This window comes from Gossypium arboreum, chromosome 3, assembly GCF_025698485.1.
Source record: "Gossypium arboreum isolate Shixiya-1 chromosome 3, ASM2569848v2, whole genome shotgun sequence".
Classification (NCBI taxonomy): Eukaryota; Viridiplantae; Streptophyta; class Magnoliopsida; order Malvales; family Malvaceae; genus Gossypium; species Gossypium arboreum.
In genome coordinates, this window is record NC_069072.1 from 1,063,566 (window position 1) to 1,084,502 (window position 20,937).

The window sequence follows — 20,937 nt, forward strand, 5'->3', positions numbered from 1 at the left end:
AACAAACATATAAAATTAATTTTAATAGTAAAAATGATAAAATATTTACCAAAGAACCAAATTACTTCTTAATGCATTGAATAGTAGGGAAAAAACAGGCAATGAGTTACTTTTACCGCAAAAAGAAGAACAAAAAACCTTTAATTTAATCTCTAAAAAAAGTATTTTTTTTACTCGCTTCTGCCACCACCTTGTATATATATACACATACCACTTCTATATCTATACTCATTTCCACCACCCCATCTTCTTACATTGAACCAACACAACCCCAGTTTTTCATTTTTTTCAAATCAAAGAACTTAACTTGTAGGAACCAGTGATAGAAAACCAGAGCTTTATCAACCATGGAAAGTGAAAAAGTAGGGGAAGAAGAGACTGTGATTGTTGGGGACTATGTAGAAATTATGAAAACTGAAGGCAAATCAAAGGGCATGAAAAGCAAATTCTCTAAGCTCTTCTGGCATGGTGGTTCTGTATATGATGCTTGGTTCAGCTGTGCTTCTAATCAGGTTTGCTTCTTTTTTTTTTTTTTTCTTACATCTTTCCTTTATTACAGTACTGGTTTTTAACATTTTTTTTTTTTGGTTTGGTTTTTCAGGTGGCTCAAGTGTTGCTTACATTGCCATATTCATTTTCACAGTTGGGGATGTTGTCTGGTATCTTATTGCAGTTGTTTTATGGCTTGTTGGGTAGTTGGACAGCTTATATCATTAGCATATTGTATGTAGAATATAGAACAAGGAAAGAAAGAGAGAAGGTTGATTTCAGGAACCATGTCATTCAGGTTTTTTAACAAACACCTTCAAATCTAGATATACCATAGTGAAAAAGCAAGTCTTTTGTCGTTTCTTGGTCTTAAAAATCCAAACTTTATTTGCTTTCATGCAGTGGTTTGAAGTTCTTGATGGTCTCCTTGGAAAACATTGGAGAAATGTGGGTTTGGCATTCAATTGCACTTTTCTTCTCTTTGGATCTGTCATTCAACTCATAGCTTGTGCAAGGTATCATAAATTATTAGGGGGCAAACCGCAATTTTACCATTACACCAACATGTAATTTCATAAAACTGGAGACCCCATGGCAAGTTCTTTTCAGGATCTGCTGTTACTGATTTGCAACGTTTCTTTGAACCCTTTACTGTGTTCATATATTTAATTAATGAAAAAGGAATATTCAAACATGCAAGGCTGACAATGAATTCCCTGATATCGGGGGGTATCCTTTTGTTTTTTGTTTTTTTTTTTAATGTTGCAGCAATATATATTACATAAATGACAATCTAGACAAGAGGACATGGACTTATATCTTTGGAGCATGTTGTGCTACCACTGTCTTTATTCCTTCATTTCACAATTATAGAATCTGGTCTTTCCTTGGTCTTTTAATGACCACTTACACTGCTTGGTACCTCACCATTGCTTCCCTCCTCCATGGCCAGGTAAATTTAAAAGCTCTTTAGAGTGGTAAAACTGCATTTTACCCCTCTTCACTTAAAAAATAAACAAATTAGTCCTTCTTTGGTCCATAGTTGTTGTGCTTCAATGATATCAAATTCAACACTATAATCTTATGGGATTTGGAAAAATTGTAGGTTGAAGGGGTGCAACATACTGGTCCAACCAAGCTGGTGCTATACTTCACTGGGGCCACCAACATTCTATATACATTTGGGGGACATGCTGTCACTGTGTAAGACAGAAAATTATGTTTATAATCCTTGTCTTTTACATTATCTTCAAAAGAATATAAAATTTGTGTTGTTCAATGTTTTGTGCCATGGTCTTATGTCTTAACCAGTTCTGAAAAGGACCAGAGAGACATGATCTGACCATTGGAGATCTAATGGCCAATAATCAATAAGTTGAAACTATTATTTAATATAATAATATTATATTGTTTGTATTTAGTAATTAATATTCTAGCTTTTGATTCTCTAAATTCCCATTTGTGGTGTTGAAGGTAAAAAAGTTTTTATTCCCTTTTTAATGTATAAAAGCCAATGATCTTTATTTTTTTGGTGCCTTTCGCTTTTGCTTTTATCATGAGAAAAAGGCCAAAGAAGGTTCACTTTTCAATGAATCCAACACCCCCCCACAGGCATAAAAAAAAAAGGTTAAAATTTATTATTAATATGTTTACTTTGATAAAATTTGAGATTTAGTCCCTAAGGTCTCCAACTGTTTTAAGAATTTTCTATTAAGATTTGTCAATTTTGTATGATGATTAAGCCGTATTCATGTGATGTGATGGGGGTATATGCAGGGAGATCATGCATGCAATGTGGAAGCCACAGAAGTTTAAAGCTATATACTTGATAGCCACACTGTATGTAATGACACTGACACTTCCTTCAGCAGCAGCTGTTTATTGGGCATTTGGGGACATGCTTCTCAATCACTCAAATGCTTTTTCCCTTCTCCCAAGAACTACATTCAGGGACATGGCTGTCATTTTAATGCTCATCCACCAGGCAAGTGCCCTATGAAAGTAAAACTATAATAATAGCAGTTGTATTAGTAATTAAATAACATTTTGCTTCAATTAAAAATAAATAAATTAGTTTTTATATTTTAGATTAAAAGATAAACTGTTCATTTTTAAATTTTCATTTGTTTTATTGTTAACAATAGAATTGGATGAATTTTAACAAAAATAATAATAAATTTACTTTTTAATATAATATAAATGATTAATTTACCTATTTTTTAAGTAAAGGGACTGAAATACAAATCGACTCTTAGTATAAAGACTTTCATGGCATTTTATAAGTAAAAGTACTATGGAGAATATTGTATTAAGATTTGAATTGTGTTTTGCCCTTTTTACTAAAAAAAATAGATAAATTAGTCTCTACATGTTAAATTAAAGAGTAAACCAGTCATTTGTTAGAAATTCCATTCATTTCTACCTTAAAAAAAGGTGAATTTACTCTTTGATTTAATAAATATGAAATCTTTTTTTCAATACAACGACCTCCATAATACTTTTATCGCTCTACGAATCCTTTTTTATCACGTACATAACAAAATGTTGACGTTTATGATGATCTTTGATGGGTATGTTATGTGCAGTTCATAACATTTGGATTTGCATGCACCCCATTGTATTTTGTATGGGAGAAAGCCATTGGGATGCATGAATGTAAGAGCCTATGCAAAAGAGCAGCAACAAGGTTGCCAGTGGTGATTCCCATTTGGTTCTTGGCTATAATTTTCCCATTCTTTGGACCTATCAACTCTACTGTGGGATCTCTTCTCGTTAGCTTCACTGTCTATATCATCCCTGCATTGGCTCACATTTTCACCTTCAGATCAGCCACTGCTAGAGAGGTACTTTAAACTATGAACTAAACATAATTAAAAAAAAATTCAAAGTAATAACAATTAAGAAAAATCTGGGTGGTAACGTGTGGTCACGGTCTAGTAGAATCAGTCCCCTGGTTTGAAATTTGAATGTCTTTACACAGTATTTTTTTATGATTTTATCTGCCTTCTTTTGCTTATTTCGTGCAAAATAGACAGTAAGCAACTATTCATCTGAGTATGTTCCTGCTGATATATCATAATATCTTGGCAGAAAATTACTTGTCAAAAGTATAAATTTACTATTATACTAATTTATAATTTTCTAAATTTTAAAAGGTCAAAAGGCAAATTTACCATTTTGGTGAGGGTCAAGGCCACTATCTGTCCTTGTCTTTTCCACTGTTTCCGGGGTACTTGCAAGAAGTCGAGACAAAAAATGGATGGTTAAACCAGTTTTATAAATTTGAGTTGAATCGAGAATTAATGGCTCAACCAGGTTGATCACGAGTTTAGATATTAGAACATTGGTTTCAAATCTAATTAATTTGAGTCGTGTTATGTTATTTAGTATTTCAAATTTTTTGAGACATTGGGTTCCTATTACTTAGGGTTATTGGGATTTATAGATTAAATTTTAGTCTGGTGAAACCAAAAAATTTGAATTAAGGGACCAATATAAAATTAAGTAGACTTGAATTGTTGACTTTTTATATTCAAATTATTCGGGGCTATTCAAATAGGTTTTCAAATGTAGAGTTTAGGGTGATATTTACCGTTTGATCTTCATGTATGATTATTACTATTTGTTATTTGATGAACGGCTGATGATGATGATGATGATGATGATGCAGAATGCTGTGGACCAACCACCCAAGTACTTCGGAAGATGGGTGGGGACATTCACTATAAACGTGTTCATTGTGGTGTGGGTCCTAATCGTTGGGTTCGGATTCGGTGGATGGGCGAGCATGGTAAATTTTATAGACCAGATCGACACATTCGGGCTCTTCACAAAGTGTTACCAATGTCCACCACCGTCAGTGGCGGTTTCACCTCCATCCCACGGCCTCAACACCACCGCAGCCGCTCCTCTACACCAACCATTCAACCACACTCGCCGCCACTGATTTACTATATATATTTGGATTGGCTGGTAAAATTAATTATTGTAAACACACAATGCCATCCAATTGTTTTTTTTTTTTTTTAGATTTAGCTTAGAGAGTTTGCAATGCATTTCCAAGAGAATATTAAAAAAAAAGTTAAATTTTGATTTTAGTATTTTTATTATGCTGAAATTTAGAATTTAATTTTTTAATTTGATCTCTCTACTTTTATCGTAAAATGAAATTAAAATAGTGTAATTCCTCTTTTAGTCCCTTTTAAAAATTTAAAGTTCAATTTTAATTCTTTTTAGCTTTGATCAAATGAAAATTTGCATTTTTAGCTCTTCCAAAGAATCGTGTATTCAATTTAGACCATTTTAACATAATTTTTTTTTAATTTTACCTATTCTCGAAATTTTTAATTTTATCTCAGTTCTTCCAACACAATTTTTTTTTACTTCGGCCACAATAATGACATGATTTTTTTTGAATTGTTACTCCATCACAAAGGATCAAGTGAAAATCCAATTAATTATATTCAATTTTTTTTACAATTTGCTCTAAACGTAATTTATTTTATTTTTTTCCGAGTCGATACATTAATTAATTCCTAAACTGATTCGCCGATTAAATTCGATTCAAACAATGTTGCCTTAAACCAGCTGATTTAAGTTATAGGGAGATTGATAACATGGCATGGAATCAAATTTGTAATGAAGATTTTGAGACTCCCTTTTAAGGCATTGGTGTTTGGGCATTGAAAATGATGATTCAAGCAATAAAAGCTGCTTTCATGGAAGATGGGGACAAAGAATGCGTATATGTTGTTCAAACTTGAAAGCATCTTTCATTCTTTTCATCTGTCTTGTCCACGATGATAAATCATCAAAATGATTTTACCAGAAAATATACCCTAATGATTAAAATGAAAAAAATGGGGTATGGGGATTTGAGATGTTGCTTAGATGTTGGGCAATAATAATTTATTTTAACGATTAAGGTGTTTTTTTATGGTACAATTATAAGGATATATTCACATTATACATGTAAACATACATTACATCTAAAGGAAATTATCTAAATAAAAGTTTAGTGAATTTTATGGGTGACCAATTTTTAATCACTAGATCAAACACAAGAGCTCTTTATGTTCAAGATGTTGTTTATGCATGTTTTACCGTAATATGGTCTCCTTCTAGAAGTGTCACATGTCGACGTGTAGGGTGTGCCTCGTATTTTTGATTGAATAGACAGTGAAGTCACGACGAGAAGTTTCCCGACGTTGCGACATATATTTTAGTACGATTAAATCTCTAATTTTAGCTTATTTAAAGGGGCATTGTACCCCTGGTTTGATAGGCGGATTAGAAATACAATTAAAAGTGTAGTACTACATGGCTTTTTTTTTGGGGGGGGGGGCAACAAGATATAGTTGCAGATGAGCTTTGGAGAGAGTTTTCATGGTAACTATGGAGAGAATTTTGTATCCTTTTGAAAGAACTCTATAAGAATTAGTATTTTGTTTTTGGATTTATCTATTAGAGTTAGGGCTTTGTTTTCAGCATCTGGATTTGTATGTTTAGCACATTTAAGTTTATTTTCTTGATATTGTACTCTTATTTATTTACTCATTTAATGAAAAGCCGAAGCCTCCTTTACCAATGGTTTTTTATCCTCTTAACTAAGGGTTTTCCACGTAAAATTTGTATTCGATATTCTCTACCTTTTCTATTTCATTGTTTATACGGATTGATCCCCAACACGACGAAATGTACATCTTTCGCCTTTGCTTTCGGCTTTTCCGGCATTCCTTGACGCTCTCTCCCATTTACAATTGCGATGATGTTTTTTTGAAGCTTGGGTTTTGTGGGGGGTTTTTGGGTTGAGCTTTCCTGGCCCATTTTAGCCCGTGTTTTTCTTTTTTGTATTTTTTTAACTTTTTTGAGGGCTTTAATTTTTTTTAAAATTCAAATTTTCTGTTATTTTAGGAATTGAAAATTCCTCGAGAAATGAGAAAACATTGAGCATTTCTTTTAAAGGGAAAATCATTGGGTCTTGAGGCTTTGGATTTTTGGGTATATTTGGAATCTTTGCATAAGGACCAGAAAATGTGTCCAACTTGATGCAAAAGCTAAAACAGTTAATGAACCTCATCTCCATGGTACCCATGTAAATAGGAACATCATTTTAAATCTAGTCAATTTGAATTAAGTAAATTTGAGTTTTAAATTTTTTGAATAATTCGAGTTTGAGTTAGTTTTGAGTTTTGAAAATTTTCTATGTTATGTCATTCGAGTTTGAAACTTAAGTCTTTTAATTTTGATCATTACAGGTTTAGATCATTTTGAATCATGTCATTCGAGTTTTAAGCTTAAGTCTTTTAATTTGAATCATCATGGGTTTAGATCATTTTGAGTAATTTGTTCAAATTTTTTTGGATACAAATTAATTTTTTGTTTGGTTTGTTTTAGATTGAAATTAATTTATGTTCTTAACGGGGATGAATGATCATACTAATTAAAAAAGAGCAAGCAAACCCTCGTGATAGAGTTACTCGAGCTCGATTCACTCAATGTCTCTCAAATGATCCATTTTATTGTTCGAAAAATAATCGTTTTTAAATTTAATTATATTATATAAATATATGAATATGAATGCTTTTTTTTTTTACATATTTTTAGGGATAATGTCACATTTGCTACTTGTATTTTTATAAAATTTCTAATGCAGTACATATACTTTGAAAATGTTCAATATGTGTTTTACGAAAGTACTACATTGGACATTTTATGAAAGCACATGTATCAAATGTAACCTTACCCTTTTTTATAATTATTTCTAAACAATAAAACAAGTCGAATTAACTCGACTTGGCTCAAGTTAAAAAATATAATCTCAAACCTGAATTAAAATAAGATCGAGTTGAATAAACTACTTTACTCATAAACACCTCTACCGATTTATCTCATATAATTGATATGGTTTTAGGTTTGGATTTTTCAAGGCTTCCCCACTCCCCACCCTACTATTTCCATTCTACCGTGTAATGGAAATAGATAATAAACAAAGAGAACCCTAAGTGAAAAAAGGACAATCATGCACAAAATGCCACTTTCTTTTTCATAAATTATCCCCCCACCTTCCCAATTTTAGGTACATTAGTTGAACAAAAATACTCAACACTGTAAAAATCTTTTAAATTAGTATTTTATGAATAATGAAAACTTTATATCATCTATTGATTGAGTTTCAGTTCAATAGGCATGGGTATTATTGTCACTATAGAAAAATGTGGATTCGAGTATGTTGAATTGCATTATACTCTTATTTATGAGTTGGAGAGAGACTATGGGCAGTTTTAGTATTGATGCATATTAGTATCAATGTGTTTCGTTGTATATTTTGTACATACATGTAAATATAAAGGCGACAAAGGAGTGAGTTCCAATATACTCATATCCGATTGTCTTAAAGGCTTAAATTATTTTGAGTCTGGAACAAGTTCAGACTTAAATTTCTTCATATCAAAATAAATAGTCTCAACTTAGATTTTTTGATAGTTGGTACACGTTAGTACATATAAAAAATAACTGACATAACCGGAATTTATATCAAAATAGAAACTAAACTTTATTATTCTGATGTATCGTTTGATTGAAGGGTATTGATACAGAATTGACTTCCTTGAACAAATTGATGATAATTAGGGGCTTTAAGTTTTAACATTATTTCCATTTCTAAATACCAAATTCTTCCATTAGAGCAAATAACTTTACAAAAAGTGCCCATTACAACTATTTTAAAACATCACAATATAACTAACATTTAAAAGCTTTAATAATCCTTGAAATACTCAAAAACCTAACAATACTTCATAATAGACTGCAGGGATTAAGGCTCAACGGTTATTGCCAGGACATTCCCGGGCAAAGTGACCGGCGACACCACAGTTGTAACAAGCCAACCCACCGTATCCAACTCCGCCACCCCCATATCTTCCACCACCACCGCCGCTGCCACCTTGCCCACAGTCCCTTGCCAAATGTCCAACCTCTCCACACTTAAAACACCCTCCTCCACCATACCCACCTTCCCTCCCTCCGCCTCTGTACCCACCACCACCGCCAGCGCCAGCGCCACCGCGTCCGGATCTCGAGCTGCCACGAACAGGTTCGCCGTTGGGTCCAGTAACATCAACAGCCTTGGAACGACCTTCGGAAGACTCAATGACGAACTCGACCTCTTCACCATCTGCAAGGCTACGGAACCCATCGGAACGGATCGATGACTGGTGAACGAAAACGTCCTCGCCGCCGTCCGTCGGAGTGATGAACCCAAAACCCTTTTGGTCGTTGAACCACTTCACCGTTCCTGCCAACCTACTCTCTGCCATTTTTTTACCCTAAAAAAACGTAAAGTGACTGAGGCGATGAACAAGGCGGATGTGGGGAGTTTTTTATATCGAATAAACAGTGTAAATAGTAAAATGCAAATGGTGTGACCGTGTGTGTCAGATTATAGGATTAAAATCGACGGCTATAGATGACGGGATCGGACGGTTAGGGATTTGGATAAGGTGGAAAAAGAATGGATATGGACCGTTTGATTTTGTGTACGAGAAGGGTGTTTTGGGAACAATATAAAATGTAAAAAAAAAAAACTAATTATATTTAGGGATGACAAAACTCGATTCAACTCCAATAAAATTAAAGAAATTTTTGAATTTGGAGTTAATTGAGTTATTTGAGTCAACTCGAATAAGTAATTTGATTTTTTAAGTACGAGTTAAAATTCAACTAACTTAAACAAAAAATTGACGTAACTACCCATTTATTTCCTATCAAGTTCTAAAATGAGAAACTTAGCATCTCTCGATAAAAATTAAAAATATTCATAAAAAATTTTAAAAAATATATAAAAATTTAATTTTTAAAATTTTTTCAAAATAATAATTTTAAAAACCTAAACAAGTAAATTACCAATTCAAAATTATCGTATTAAATTATATTTTTTTCTCTTATTTTGCTTTAAAAGAGTTCTCAAATATATATGGTGCAGATTACCTTGCTAAATAAAAATAGCCTGAGTGACACTATTTTTACATTCCGTGGGGAGCTTACACCTAAGGATTGGATCTTTCTTAATGCTAATGGTGCTGTGTCAAGAGCTTCCTGAAAGCAACTACGGGAGGAGTGGTACGGGATAGTACTGGCAATTGGATGATGGGCTACAACCAATTCCTAGGGACTTGTTCGATTTTTGATGCAGAATTATGGGATATTTTGGATGGCTTAAAGCTCATCCAACGTAGAGGTCATAACAACGTGATTATTCATTCTGATAGTTTGGAGGTTGTCAAAGCTATTCATGAATGTGACTCGAAGAGCTCAACCTCTGCTCTAATTAGAAGAATACACCAGATTTTGTCCCAAGAAAGCCAATGAATTTAAAGACATATTCCCAGGGAGGATAACTTCTGTGTAGATTACCTTGCTAAATTGGCTTTTGAAAGAGAGGAGGATTTACACCTGTTTGAGTCTCTCTTAGATGAAGTGTTAGATTTTCTGAAGTCAGATAAAGAGATATTTTTTGCACCTCTCGATTCTTCCTTGTAATTTAACTTTGTTATGTTTCTTTTTTTACCAAAAAATAATATATATATATATATGGTTTCAAATTTACGTGTGCTCCAATATGGAATTAATTACTTTTAAAAAAATAGAATTAGTTATGTTGTAATAAAATTTTAATCGAGTTAAGATGATAAAATAATACTTGTCAACTCGACTAGCTCGAAAGTTTCCACCCAATTTGACTGGATTCAATCAAACGCTCGCCCCTAATTATAATTGAGAAGAGATCCACTTACACCAATATAAATCTAAAGTAGTTTAACACCCTTCCATGTATTTTTGTACGATTAATATTTTAACGATCCAACCGTCATATCTCATATTCCCTTCGTATAAATCATTCCAATCAAATTTGAGGTGAATTTAAAATTTCTAACTATTTATTTTATAAAAAAAAGCTTTGAACTATTCAATAAATAATAATATATACAATATTTTAAGTCGATATAATAGATATATCAAGTCTATTCAAAATTTACATACACGATAAATATAATTATATCGATAAATTCTTAGATCATTAAAATATTTTTAATTTAAATTAAATATAAGTGATATTTTTCAACCCATAAATGAAATTAAATAATTATCCTTTAATATATCTATATCACTTTAATCATGAGCCTAATTATGTTTTCTTATATTAATAACCAGCCAAACTCAGTCTCACAAAATAGTTTAGTTAAAAGCTTAGGCCTTAGGTCCTTAGGCCCTTAGGCTCTAAATATGAACATTTGGACCTAAAAAGCCCAGATATTTTTGAACCCACCAAGTTGATAAAAATTCGAAAAATTGAAAATTAATAAATTAATCTGATTTATAGTGTTTAAAAGATTTTCGAAATATTTTTTTCTGATTTTTATATTTTATTTTCATTTTTATGATATATATATATATTATCAAAGAAAAATAATATATTTTATAAAGGAATTCCATGTGGAACTTTTTATTGGTCACAATGTGTTAAGTGACGCATCTTTATTGGCTAGGATATCTCAACGCTTTCTTTTGACATTAAAAGAAGGGTTAAAACATAACTTTATCATATTTTAGGTAGAGATAAAAATATTGAAACATTAAAAGAAAAAATAAATAAATAAATTTTAAAATTGAATCGTAAATTAAATCTAAAAAGAAAATTCATTTGTTTTAGATGCAATAAGTGGTGAAATCAGAAATTTTTTAAGGGTGAAATTAAATTGTAATTTTTACGATAGTAAAATATAATTTTTAAATGATTAAATCAAAATATTATTATTTTTAAGGAGCCAAAGTGTAAATTTATCTTTATTAATTTAGAATTTTAAAATTTTAAAGGATTTAAATGATAAAATTCTCATTTTAGAGGGGCTGAGCCTGCTAGCTCCTTGGATTCGCCCTGACTGCGACATTGATTTACAATAAAGACCATGGGACTTGTCACAATGATATACGACACTAATTATGATTATGTTAGGTACAATGATAAAATGTATTACATTTTTAAGAATAAAAGTAAGATAGAGATAAATATAAATTCTAAAAAGATTGATTTTCATGGACCACGAACATGAAAAATACATTAATAATTAAAAAAAATACTTATAATTAACTACCAGCACTGATCGGTCTCCCAATTCCTATTACCACCATAACTAGAAAACCCATAGGAACCCACCGCCGTCGCAGTTGCTTCCATAGTCGTAAAGGGACGGTTCCACCGTCTAAGATTCCTATCATAATCCGCACGTTGATTAGGATCCGACAACGTGGAATACGCTGCATGGATTCTCATGAACCGATCAGCAGACATTTCTTTCTGATTTACAGACACAACATCAGGGTGCCACGTCCTCGCAAGTCTTCTATAAGCTGCCTTGATTTCATTACCGTTTGCACTCACTGGTACACCAAGAACCTCGTACAATGATACAGATGAAGCCATTGATAAATAAAAGGGTTTTAAGGTAACAAAGAAGGAGATGAAGATGTAAGAGATTTATAAGTGGCGCGGGGGGAACCAAATGTACAACCATATGCACGAACATGATTGTGTTTTAATAGATCCTTATCCAATTGAGTTCTTGTCTATTAGCTGAGTCAGCTCACTGTTCACTGTGGATAGGCTTGTACTGTCATTGTGGATAGGGCTGGAAAAACAACAGCATAGGATTCTATCAAGTTTTAATGGAGTAAATAAAATTGAAGGACATGTTTAAAGAAAAATTTCTTATTTTAGGACCTGTTCTCTGCTCAATGTTTATATTCAATTATTCATACCTTCTTTTTCATAGTAAAATCAGTAAGGACTGTTAGGGAAATCTACAGTTTGGGTTGATAATGTTCTTTGGTTTTTGAAATTATTATGAGGGGTTAATGTCACGGGTAATCCCTCAACTTTAACCAAATATGCAATATGGTATCTATAGAAATTTGTGTTGTTGTTTATCCATGTACTCTAAAGCTTTAACATTATTTAATTCACCTAATCACCAACTGATTACTTTTGGGTTTTGCTTATAATTTTTACTCGAAGAATGAGGTCCGTTATTTAGGTTCGGGTTTGAAAAATGAGCTTAAAATTTTGTCCAAGTTCGATATAGATAAAAATTGTTAAAACCTAAGCCATGCCTGGCCTACACGTATTAAAAGTTTTTATATAAAAATAAATTTAAAAAAATAATACATCAAATACACTAAAAATATTATAATAAATATTTTCCACCAACAAATGGAAAAAAAATTAAAAATTATATTTTCAAACAATAACAACAAATTAGTAATAATATAATAGCAAGACAGTGGCAAAATAGTAAAAAAAACAGCAATAATATTTTTTTTACAAATTCGGGCCGGACCAAAAAAGCTTACACGAGGCTTGACCTATTTAAGCCTTATTTTTTTGTCCAAACTCATTTTTCAGGCCAAGTCGGGTGGCTCGACTCACAAGTCTACCTAGACCCTTAACAATCAAAAGTATTGTTACAAGGAGATAATTTGAAGACTTCTCCTGAAAAAGTCGACTCCCCTCAACAATTTTAATTTTTTAAAGTATTTTAAAATTTTGTTTAATGCTTAAAAATAAAAAAAATAAAATAATTCAAAAATTTTCACCCAGATAAAACTGTATTCAAACAACAAAAATTATATGAATATACGTTGCTGGGAGTTGGTAGGGCCTCGACCCTCCTAAAATAAATTTTTTTATTTAGGTCCTTTAATTTTTTTTTAAATTTAAATTAATAAAGGTTAAATTACACTTTGGCCTCCCTAAAATTGATAAAATTTGATTTAATCCTTTAAAATTATAAAAAAATAGACTATTTAATTACATTTTTACTATAATAAAATTTAAAATTTAATTTTGACCCCAATTTTTTTTTTTTTTGGCTTCACCTCTGTACGTGGCTATCATTATTCGTCATTGTCACAAATTACAAATTAAAACCTTGGGGTACATGGACACGTGGCAGCACAATATATGTATCAAATTAAATATTTTACTTGTACTGGTATGATATTGCACATTGGATGAAAAATTTAGAGGCCAATTGCAAAATTAACCCTATGATGATGATAAAGAGAATGTATCGAGTGACCTTATTCATCTATAACTGTATGGTTTTTGTCTTTTTATGTTAGGTCTTGCATCGCATCCAAGTCCCCCCAATCATCATGCCATGTTATCCCATGTCTAATTTAAAAATTAGGCACATGGATGAGTCGGATTATTCGTTTAAATTTAGAAGTATTTTATAAAGGTTTAGATAAAAATATTGAGTTTGGAAAAATGGATTTGAAAAAAAAAAAAATTAGACTTGTCCAAAATATGGACTGAGCTCGAGCTTGAATATTCAATGCATAAGCTCGATCAGGTCCATTGTTTTTAAAGTTTGAAATGTTTTATATCATGTTAGTTTTATACATTATGCAATTTATAACACTTAAAAAATGTTAAGATTATTATATATACAATTTTAATAAATAAAATATATAAACTTATTAAATATTGAATTTAAAATAATATAAATATATTTTAAATTTTTTTTAGAAATAATATGAGCGGACTTAAATTGGGGTTGAGTTATCTATTTATAAACGTAGATAGGCTTAGGATAAAATTTGAATTCCATATTTCGAACCTGAACGAGCTTAGGATAAATTATATCAATATCATACCTGAACTCAACTGGACTTGACTCATAAACACCTCGAGAACTGAACTCTGATTACCTATAGTGAAAATATGTAAACAATGAATTTCATTCGGATATATGTCATTTTATTTAACTCGATTTTGATCACTCAAGTCCAAATGTGTTTTATTTATGTTTGAAGTAGGCCTCAAGGCCCATGGAATTACCCTTCATTTGGATAAAGTTTGATTTTGGGCTAAGTGCATATTTTTTAGCACATTTCTTTTTATGACAATTATTATTTTTCTTGATTAAAATGTTACTCTTAGTAATTTAAATTTACAATTAAAATTTGTAATAAAGCCTTTTTATATAAAAAAAATTAAATTGAGTGGTTAAGTTAGGTTTGAATTTTAATGTTTTGTAGGTTCATTTTATGGACCGAACTCAAACCTAAAATTTTGATAAAATTTGACTTAAATCCAATCTGACCTGATTTATGAACAGATTTAGAGTTATCCAGTAATTATGCCAACCACATAATTATTTTATTTTATTTTGTAATTTCCTTTTTGTGAGCAACTATCTCATTTGTCAATATCATATTGTTATTTTTATTTTATTTGTTCTTTGTATTTATCTTGAATTACTTGTAATCCAAAAAGCCAGATCATTGAAAAAGAATATTTATCAACCAATACAATATTGTCGCCATGTGCTACTCACTCAAACATCCAGGAACAGTCCCCACCTGTAATAGTTTTTATCACAAATGTTGGAATTAAATTTGATTGATTGGTCGGATAAATTAATATATTTTAATCTAGAGAAAGGGATTGAATTCATGTAATTGTAAATTGTTCGAAACCGATAAAAAAAAAAAAAAAAAAGTCAAAAACAGACAATTGAACCACTTATATTGAATTCAGAATTCATGACGATAATTTTGAGTGGTAATTAAGTGACTAATTGCATCTTATTAAACTTGATCTTTAAATTTTATAATATTCTGATTAAAAATTTAAATATATTGACATCGTAGTAATTAGATCATTCCATCAATTTTTTTATTAACTTTGTGTTTGGAGCCCCATGAAGTGCAGAAGAAATTATCAAGGGTTTGGGGGGTATAACCAGTCGGTTAAGGTAGAATCGGGATATGCCGCTGCAGGGGAGTCTTAAGGAATGAACTGGGGGAATGGATAGTGGGTTTTAATCGAATATTGGGGACATGTTCTATATTTGAGGCAGAACTATGTGTGATTTTAGATGGTTTGTCATTACCACAAGGAAGGCAACATGACAAAGTATTGCCACAGGAGGATAGTTTGAAAGTCATTGAAGGTTTGAAGGAATTCAATTCAAAGCCCTCTAGCTCGGCATTAATCAAGCAAGTTCGTGAGCACTTGAAGACGGTATAATGTTGGCTATTACACTATATCCCAAGAAAAGAAAATAGAAAAGCCGGTCGAATGGCTAAAATAGCTTTTGACAGAGAAAAATAATTAAAAGTTGTTTACAGGATGTCCCAATGATTTAGTTTAATTGATTATAATTTTGTTTTTCACCAAAAAATATCTCAAATTTAATTTAAATCGTATTTAAAATACGGGAGTCAAATTGTAATTGTATATATACCTACCACATGATTTTCTTATACCTAACATGTAATGTAAAAAGAAAAAGAAATTGGTCGATATTATTTTTTTTAACAAGTCATATTAGAATTATTTATACGATAGGCACAAACATATTGACAAATTTATCTATATATTTTGGCAATTCTTTATTTAAATCTAAACTTACATTTAATGATTAAAATAACGGTTAGACTGATAAAGGTAAAACATTTTAAAGCTAGGGGACCAAATCCAAAATCTGAACAATAACCAGGAGACATTTAGTGTAATTAACCCCTAAAAATATAGGGTTAATGGAAAGAAGCTAAAATATGGTAATAACTCGTATAGAAGATGGATGTGGATATGAAAGTAAAAAATTGCTTTTAAAGGGATTAGAAATGAATTATAAATTTTAAAGGGGTTTAAGTATAATTATATCATTGTATTAATTTTTAAGTTAATCAAATTTGAAAGTTTTAAATGAAAAATTTACCATTTTTAATGGAATAAAGCCTCATGCCCCCTATCTACATCTCCTCCTTTTCCATTGGATTGCTTTTATCTTTTCTGATCCAAATTTATTCTAATGGGTATATATCACTTTCTAGGGTGTCATATATATATATATATATATATATATATAACTTTTTAGGGTATTCCTTTTGAATTTAACTTTTCATTTGTTAAGAATCATGGTAAGTTATTTCAACTAAATTCAAAGTTAAGCTAAACCAGATGTTTAAATAAAAAGTAAAATTCTTTGTATACTTGTTATACATCAGTAATAGTCAACCCGAGCCTTAGCTAATATTCAGGTTTGCCACCCGTGACTTGGATAGGTCCCACTGAACGATCGAATGAGAGGCGAACCACGAGAGGACAATAGAGGAGTTCGATGATCTAACTCGTGGGTCCAGCTCACGCAAATCGCCAAGTGAGGATCACGTCATTTGTAGGTGACTCAAAATGAAACACGTGTTTACTAGACCTAAAGCCTGCTCAGAATGTCAATCCCAAGAATAAAGAGGATCGCATACACTACAGGCGACTTAGGGAGAAACACGTATCCAGTAGGCCTGAAACCCGCACATAATGTCAGTCATAGGAACGATGGAGTTAAGACAAAACAGTGGAGCCAGGTTGCGAGCTACAACAGTATAAATACCTGAAGGCTCCCATTGATACGATACGAGACAAAATTACTCAACAATACTATTTTCTTTTCGTATCACTTGGCCGATAAATATGAGTAAGGCATGCAATAACCTCGTAACCGATTTAAACTCAAATAAGCGATGATGTTCAAATGAAACTGAAATAATTAAATTGGGAACCGGTTGGAGTATCGATTTAGAAAATGGTGTTAAATTGATTGGATTGAGAGTTAATACGAATCAGTTGAACTAGTTAAAAAATTGGATAAATCAACTTTTTTTTAATTTTTAATAGGATTGAAAAACTGATAACATGAAACATTACAATTAAACAACAGTGTCTATTATACAAATCATATGGTACAACATTACAAACAAAATAAACTGAACAACCCAATTTCCATGGATGAAGAAATTATTTTACAAAAAAAAACCACCAAATAATTTTCACCACACAAAACAATATCCTCACTTTCATCAACAAGCCCCTTCAACCCTAGCTTGGGTAAGTCCGACACAAGCATCGACGAAATCCTCATCGATAAAATCTGTCGAAAAGATCTGCAACCGATCAGCACAACCCTTTGTAAAGCATTGCGCGATGAACAACCTCGCATACCCATGAATCCGATTCGTCACCGGTTTAACACACACAATAGGGTTATCCGGTTGTGGAGTCACCGTATTCTCCACTCTATAAAAGAATTTTCTCGACGAAGCCGGTGCTTGTTCCGACAAATGCTTCAAGTTGCTATCGAACTTCGTCGACGGCAAGTCCGTATCGATCCAATTATCTTTCAAATGACCCGCGTTCCAAAACGGAGACCCAGATTGAGGACGTGGAGATTTGTTCGGTTTCCACACACAAATAATTCTCTTCGGTAATAGTTCAGCAATCGTTTTTCCAAACACATGTTCGTCTTGATGAATAAGGTACTCACCGAGTTGTTCTTCTAAGTACTTCTCGAACTCCGGCGGGTCCTGATGACCGAACTCCGTACGAATCTCTAGTATTATCACCTCCGACTGTGTTTCCGACAAGAACTTCTTGATATCGCCGATAACAACATCGATACCGTACGTCGTTAAAATCCCATGACACACACGACGGTTCTCGTTGACCCGAATGTCCAAAACCCGAGTACCTTTAACGAGTTGTTGGTGCACCGATAACGATTGACACTGTGCAAAAGGACGAGTAATAAACGGAATACCGATCTTGTTCGTCGCCGAATCATGAGTTCCCGGCCATACAATCTTGTTTATATGAACTTTATCAACCCCAAGTCCGGCCATCCAATTCTTCCTATCCGCCGGCCGGTAATCACTTCCGGGATACGTTTCACCGCAGTTTTCATTGAGATCACAAAGGGTTTTCTTTTCAGCCTTGATATTCTTACGCCTTTCAACTTGTTTTGAGAACAAAGAACCCATTTTTTTGATGAAAAAACTCACTTTTTTTTTTTGAAACTGTTTTAAGTTAAAGTTTTAATTTTTATGGGGTTGAATATATAGCATTGTAACGAACACACAGAGTGTGATACTCATAATAGTGTTTGTATTTTAGATAATAATAATAAAAAAACCGACAGCTTTTTTTTTTCAACGTTTCTAAGTAAAAATAAAATAAAATTTGCTGTAAATGTTTGGTTTTTAAAGAAAAATAGAAAAAGCTGTCTTTGGGGTTTGGTAGGGTTGGCTTTGAGTTTTCAATTTGCATAATTGATGGAGATTTTTGATCAATTTTTAATGGATTATGCCTGTAAGATGCTTACAAATGTGTGGTTTTCCAACAACAATGTATAATTTTTTGGTTGGATTTTTTTTTTTTATAATTTTAGTCTCTGTTTTGACTTTTTTTTGCAAAATATGATAAAAGGATTAATGAATTTGGCGATTTTTTCAATTTAGTCCTTAAAATTTTTTATTCATATTAGTTTTGGAATTTAATAAATTTTTTCAATATAATTTCTAAACTTGAATTCCATTAAAGTATGAGATTGTTACATCATTATATAAAATTTTAAAAATATATGTAAGATCTAAACGAGATAAAGAAAAATTAAAAATTTTCGAATAATGACATGTCACAATCTCTAGATGTTACGTCAACATACTTCAATAGAATTTAAATTTAGAGGTCGAATTGAGAAAGATTGCCAAATTTTGGGACTAATGTGAATCAAAGAAAAATTCAATGACCAAGATGAGAGAAGTTATCAAATGTAGACTCGCGGGACTAAATGTTTTTTTAATAAAAAAATTATATAATATTTAAATATTTTCAGCTAAAGTCATAACATAATGTCACGTCATCAAAATTTAATAAAATTTAAATTTAAGGGTCAAATTAAAAAAAATATTGCTAACCTTTGAAACTAATGTAAATTAAATAAAAATTTAGGACCAAGACGACAAAATTTATAAAAAAAATTAGGGACTAAATGTTTTTAATAATTTTTTTGCTAAACCCACGTGTTAAAAAAGGATTGGTGATAAGTGGGCCCAAATGGAAGGCACTTGGCAAATTCTCATGGAAATATCCAATTTTCTTATTTGTCCATATCACCCGTTTTCGGTTCAACCACTTTGGAAAGGTAAAAAGCAACTAAAATATTAAAGGGTCAAATTTCGAATTTGGTCTCTCTAAAGTTTGGGATACTGGTTGGAATTATTAATATAGTTGTAACTTTAAAAAAACTATAAGGACTAAATCTCAAAATTTAAGTATAATATAAGGATCAAAATCGTAATTTGACCTTATAAATGCTTTTACTAATCAGAGGTTAAGCTTTAATCCGAGTCAGCTCTTCTATGATGAATGATTAGCCACAATAAGACAGATTTTTACCACTAGCCAATTAAGTGAAAAGGACCTAAAGAAAGCAACAAAATGAAATGAAGTGGATAGCCATTTGGAGCTTCAAAGAAAGAGGGTCCCAATGGGTAATATTGCCTAGTTTGAATAATGTGGAGCACACAATCAATGAATATCCAGGGACCTACCATGTGCAAAGATGATCTGTATGCTAAACTTCAATGATTATAGAAATATCACCAATTTTCAATTTTGGTGGTTTTGTTACAATGAATTTTTCAATTTAATATTTGAATTTTTTTTTTCCTAATTAAGTAACATGAATTTTACTTTAAGCTTTTCTTTTTGCCCCAAACTAGTACTTATATTTTTTTACTAGAACTTCTATGTTAAAAATTCATTTGGCCGCATGAGAGATGAGACCATTTGGTTTTGGTACCAAATAGAACATCAAAGTAAATGTTAGGTACTAAATTGAATACTAAAGCCAAACTCAAGTAACAAATTGAATATCAAAACCAAGCTCAAATACCAAATCGAATATTGAGCTTTTTGTTTTGTCTCAACTAAGCACTATGTTTTTTACTAGAACACGTGTCAAACATTCATTTTTTACTAGAGTACATGATGCCATTTGATTTGAGTACTAAATTAAACATTGAAACTAAACTCAAATATCAAATTAAATACTGAGCTTTTTGTTATGTCTCAATTAAGTACTTACTTTTTTACTAGAGCATGTGTCAAACATTCATTTGGCCACGTGATACCGTTTGATCTAAAACCAAAATAAACACTGAAACCAAACTTAAGTACCAAATTGAATACTGAAGCCAAACTCAGATACCAAATAATATATTAACCCTAAAATTAATCAAGAGATCAACAGAATATACCAGGCTTACACAAGTTCTCAAGAGCCAATGCTGCAGTTAAACTCATATTTACATTACAATGAGCCAAACACATTTACAGCAAGAAATGAAAAAAAAAAGCCAAAAGTATCATGGAGGCCCTTATATTAGGAGTCGACTTGCATTTTGCCCCCTCTACTAAAAACTGGGAACATTAGTACCTATACGTTAGATCTAAGAGCAAACTAATCATTCTGTTAAAAATCCCATTAATTTCTACAATTAAAAACTGATCCTTATACCTCACCATGAGATACAAGTGGCACG

The 20,937-nt window shown here is 31.6% G+C and overlaps 4 protein-coding genes across 4 annotated transcripts; 1 reads left to right on the forward strand and 3 right to left on the reverse strand.

Moving 5' to 3' along the window:
- Positions 1-102: 102 nt before the first annotated feature.
- LOC108474818 (auxin transporter-like protein 2) lies at positions 103-4,715 on the forward strand. The gene is made up of 8 exons (XM_017776843.2): positions 103-512; positions 602-787; positions 892-1,004; positions 1,258-1,441; positions 1,595-1,692; positions 2,266-2,473; positions 3,075-3,332; positions 4,160-4,715. Exons 1-8 carry the CDS (start codon positions 348-350, stop codon positions 4,433-4,435), a joined length of 1,488 nt encoding a protein of 495 aa, XP_017632332.1. The 5' UTR covers positions 103-347; the 3' UTR covers positions 4,436-4,715.
- A 3,424-nt stretch (positions 4,716-8,139) lies between these two features.
- LOC108475541 (glycine-rich protein 2) lies at positions 8,140-8,913 on the reverse strand. Its single transcript, XM_017777517.2, has one exon. It carries the CDS (start codon positions 8,805-8,807, stop codon positions 8,313-8,315), a length of 495 nt encoding a protein of 164 aa, XP_017633006.1. The 5' UTR covers positions 8,808-8,913; the 3' UTR covers positions 8,140-8,312.
- Positions 8,914-11,463: 2,550 nt separating this feature from the next.
- Positions 11,464-12,068, reverse strand: LOC108475659 (chaperone protein dnaJ 11, chloroplastic-like). The gene has a single exon (XM_017777645.2). The coding sequence runs from the start codon at positions 11,969-11,971 to the stop codon at positions 11,639-11,641; it is 333 nt and encodes a 110-aa protein (XP_017633134.1). The 5' UTR covers positions 11,972-12,068; the 3' UTR covers positions 11,464-11,638.
- Positions 12,069-17,259: 5,191 nt separating this feature from the next.
- On the reverse strand, positions 17,260-18,573 carry LOC108474847 (uncharacterized). Its single transcript, XM_017776876.2, has one exon. It carries the CDS (start codon positions 18,370-18,372, stop codon positions 17,416-17,418), a length of 957 nt encoding a protein of 318 aa, XP_017632365.1. The 5' UTR covers positions 18,373-18,573; the 3' UTR covers positions 17,260-17,415.
- Between the last annotated feature and the right edge of the window lie 2,364 nt (positions 18,574-20,937).

Excerpts from the sequence above, each read along its gene's own strand:
- LOC108475659 (XM_017777645.2), bottom strand. The coding sequence starts at position 11,971 with ATGGCTTCATCTGTATCATTGTACGAGGTTCTTGGTGTACCAGTGAGT.
- LOC108474847 (XM_017776876.2), bottom strand. The coding sequence starts at position 18,372 with ATGGGTTCTTTGTTCTCAAAACAAGTTGAAAGGCGTAAGAATATCAAG.
- LOC108474818 (XM_017776843.2), top strand. The coding sequence starts at position 348 with ATGGAAAGTGAAAAAGTAGGGGAAGAAGAGACTGTGATTGTTGGGGAC. Across the intron at positions 1,693-2,265 it reads GGGGGACATGCTGTCACTGT|GGAGATCATGCATGCAATGT; the intron begins GTAAGACAGAAA and ends GGGTATATGCAG. Across the intron at positions 2,474-3,074 it reads TTTTAATGCTCATCCACCAG|TTCATAACATTTGGATTTGC; the intron begins GCAAGTGCCCTA and ends TGTTATGTGCAG.
- LOC108475541 (XM_017777517.2), bottom strand. The coding sequence starts at position 8,807 with ATGGCAGAGAGTAGGTTGGCAGGAACGGTGAAGTGGTTCAACGACCAA.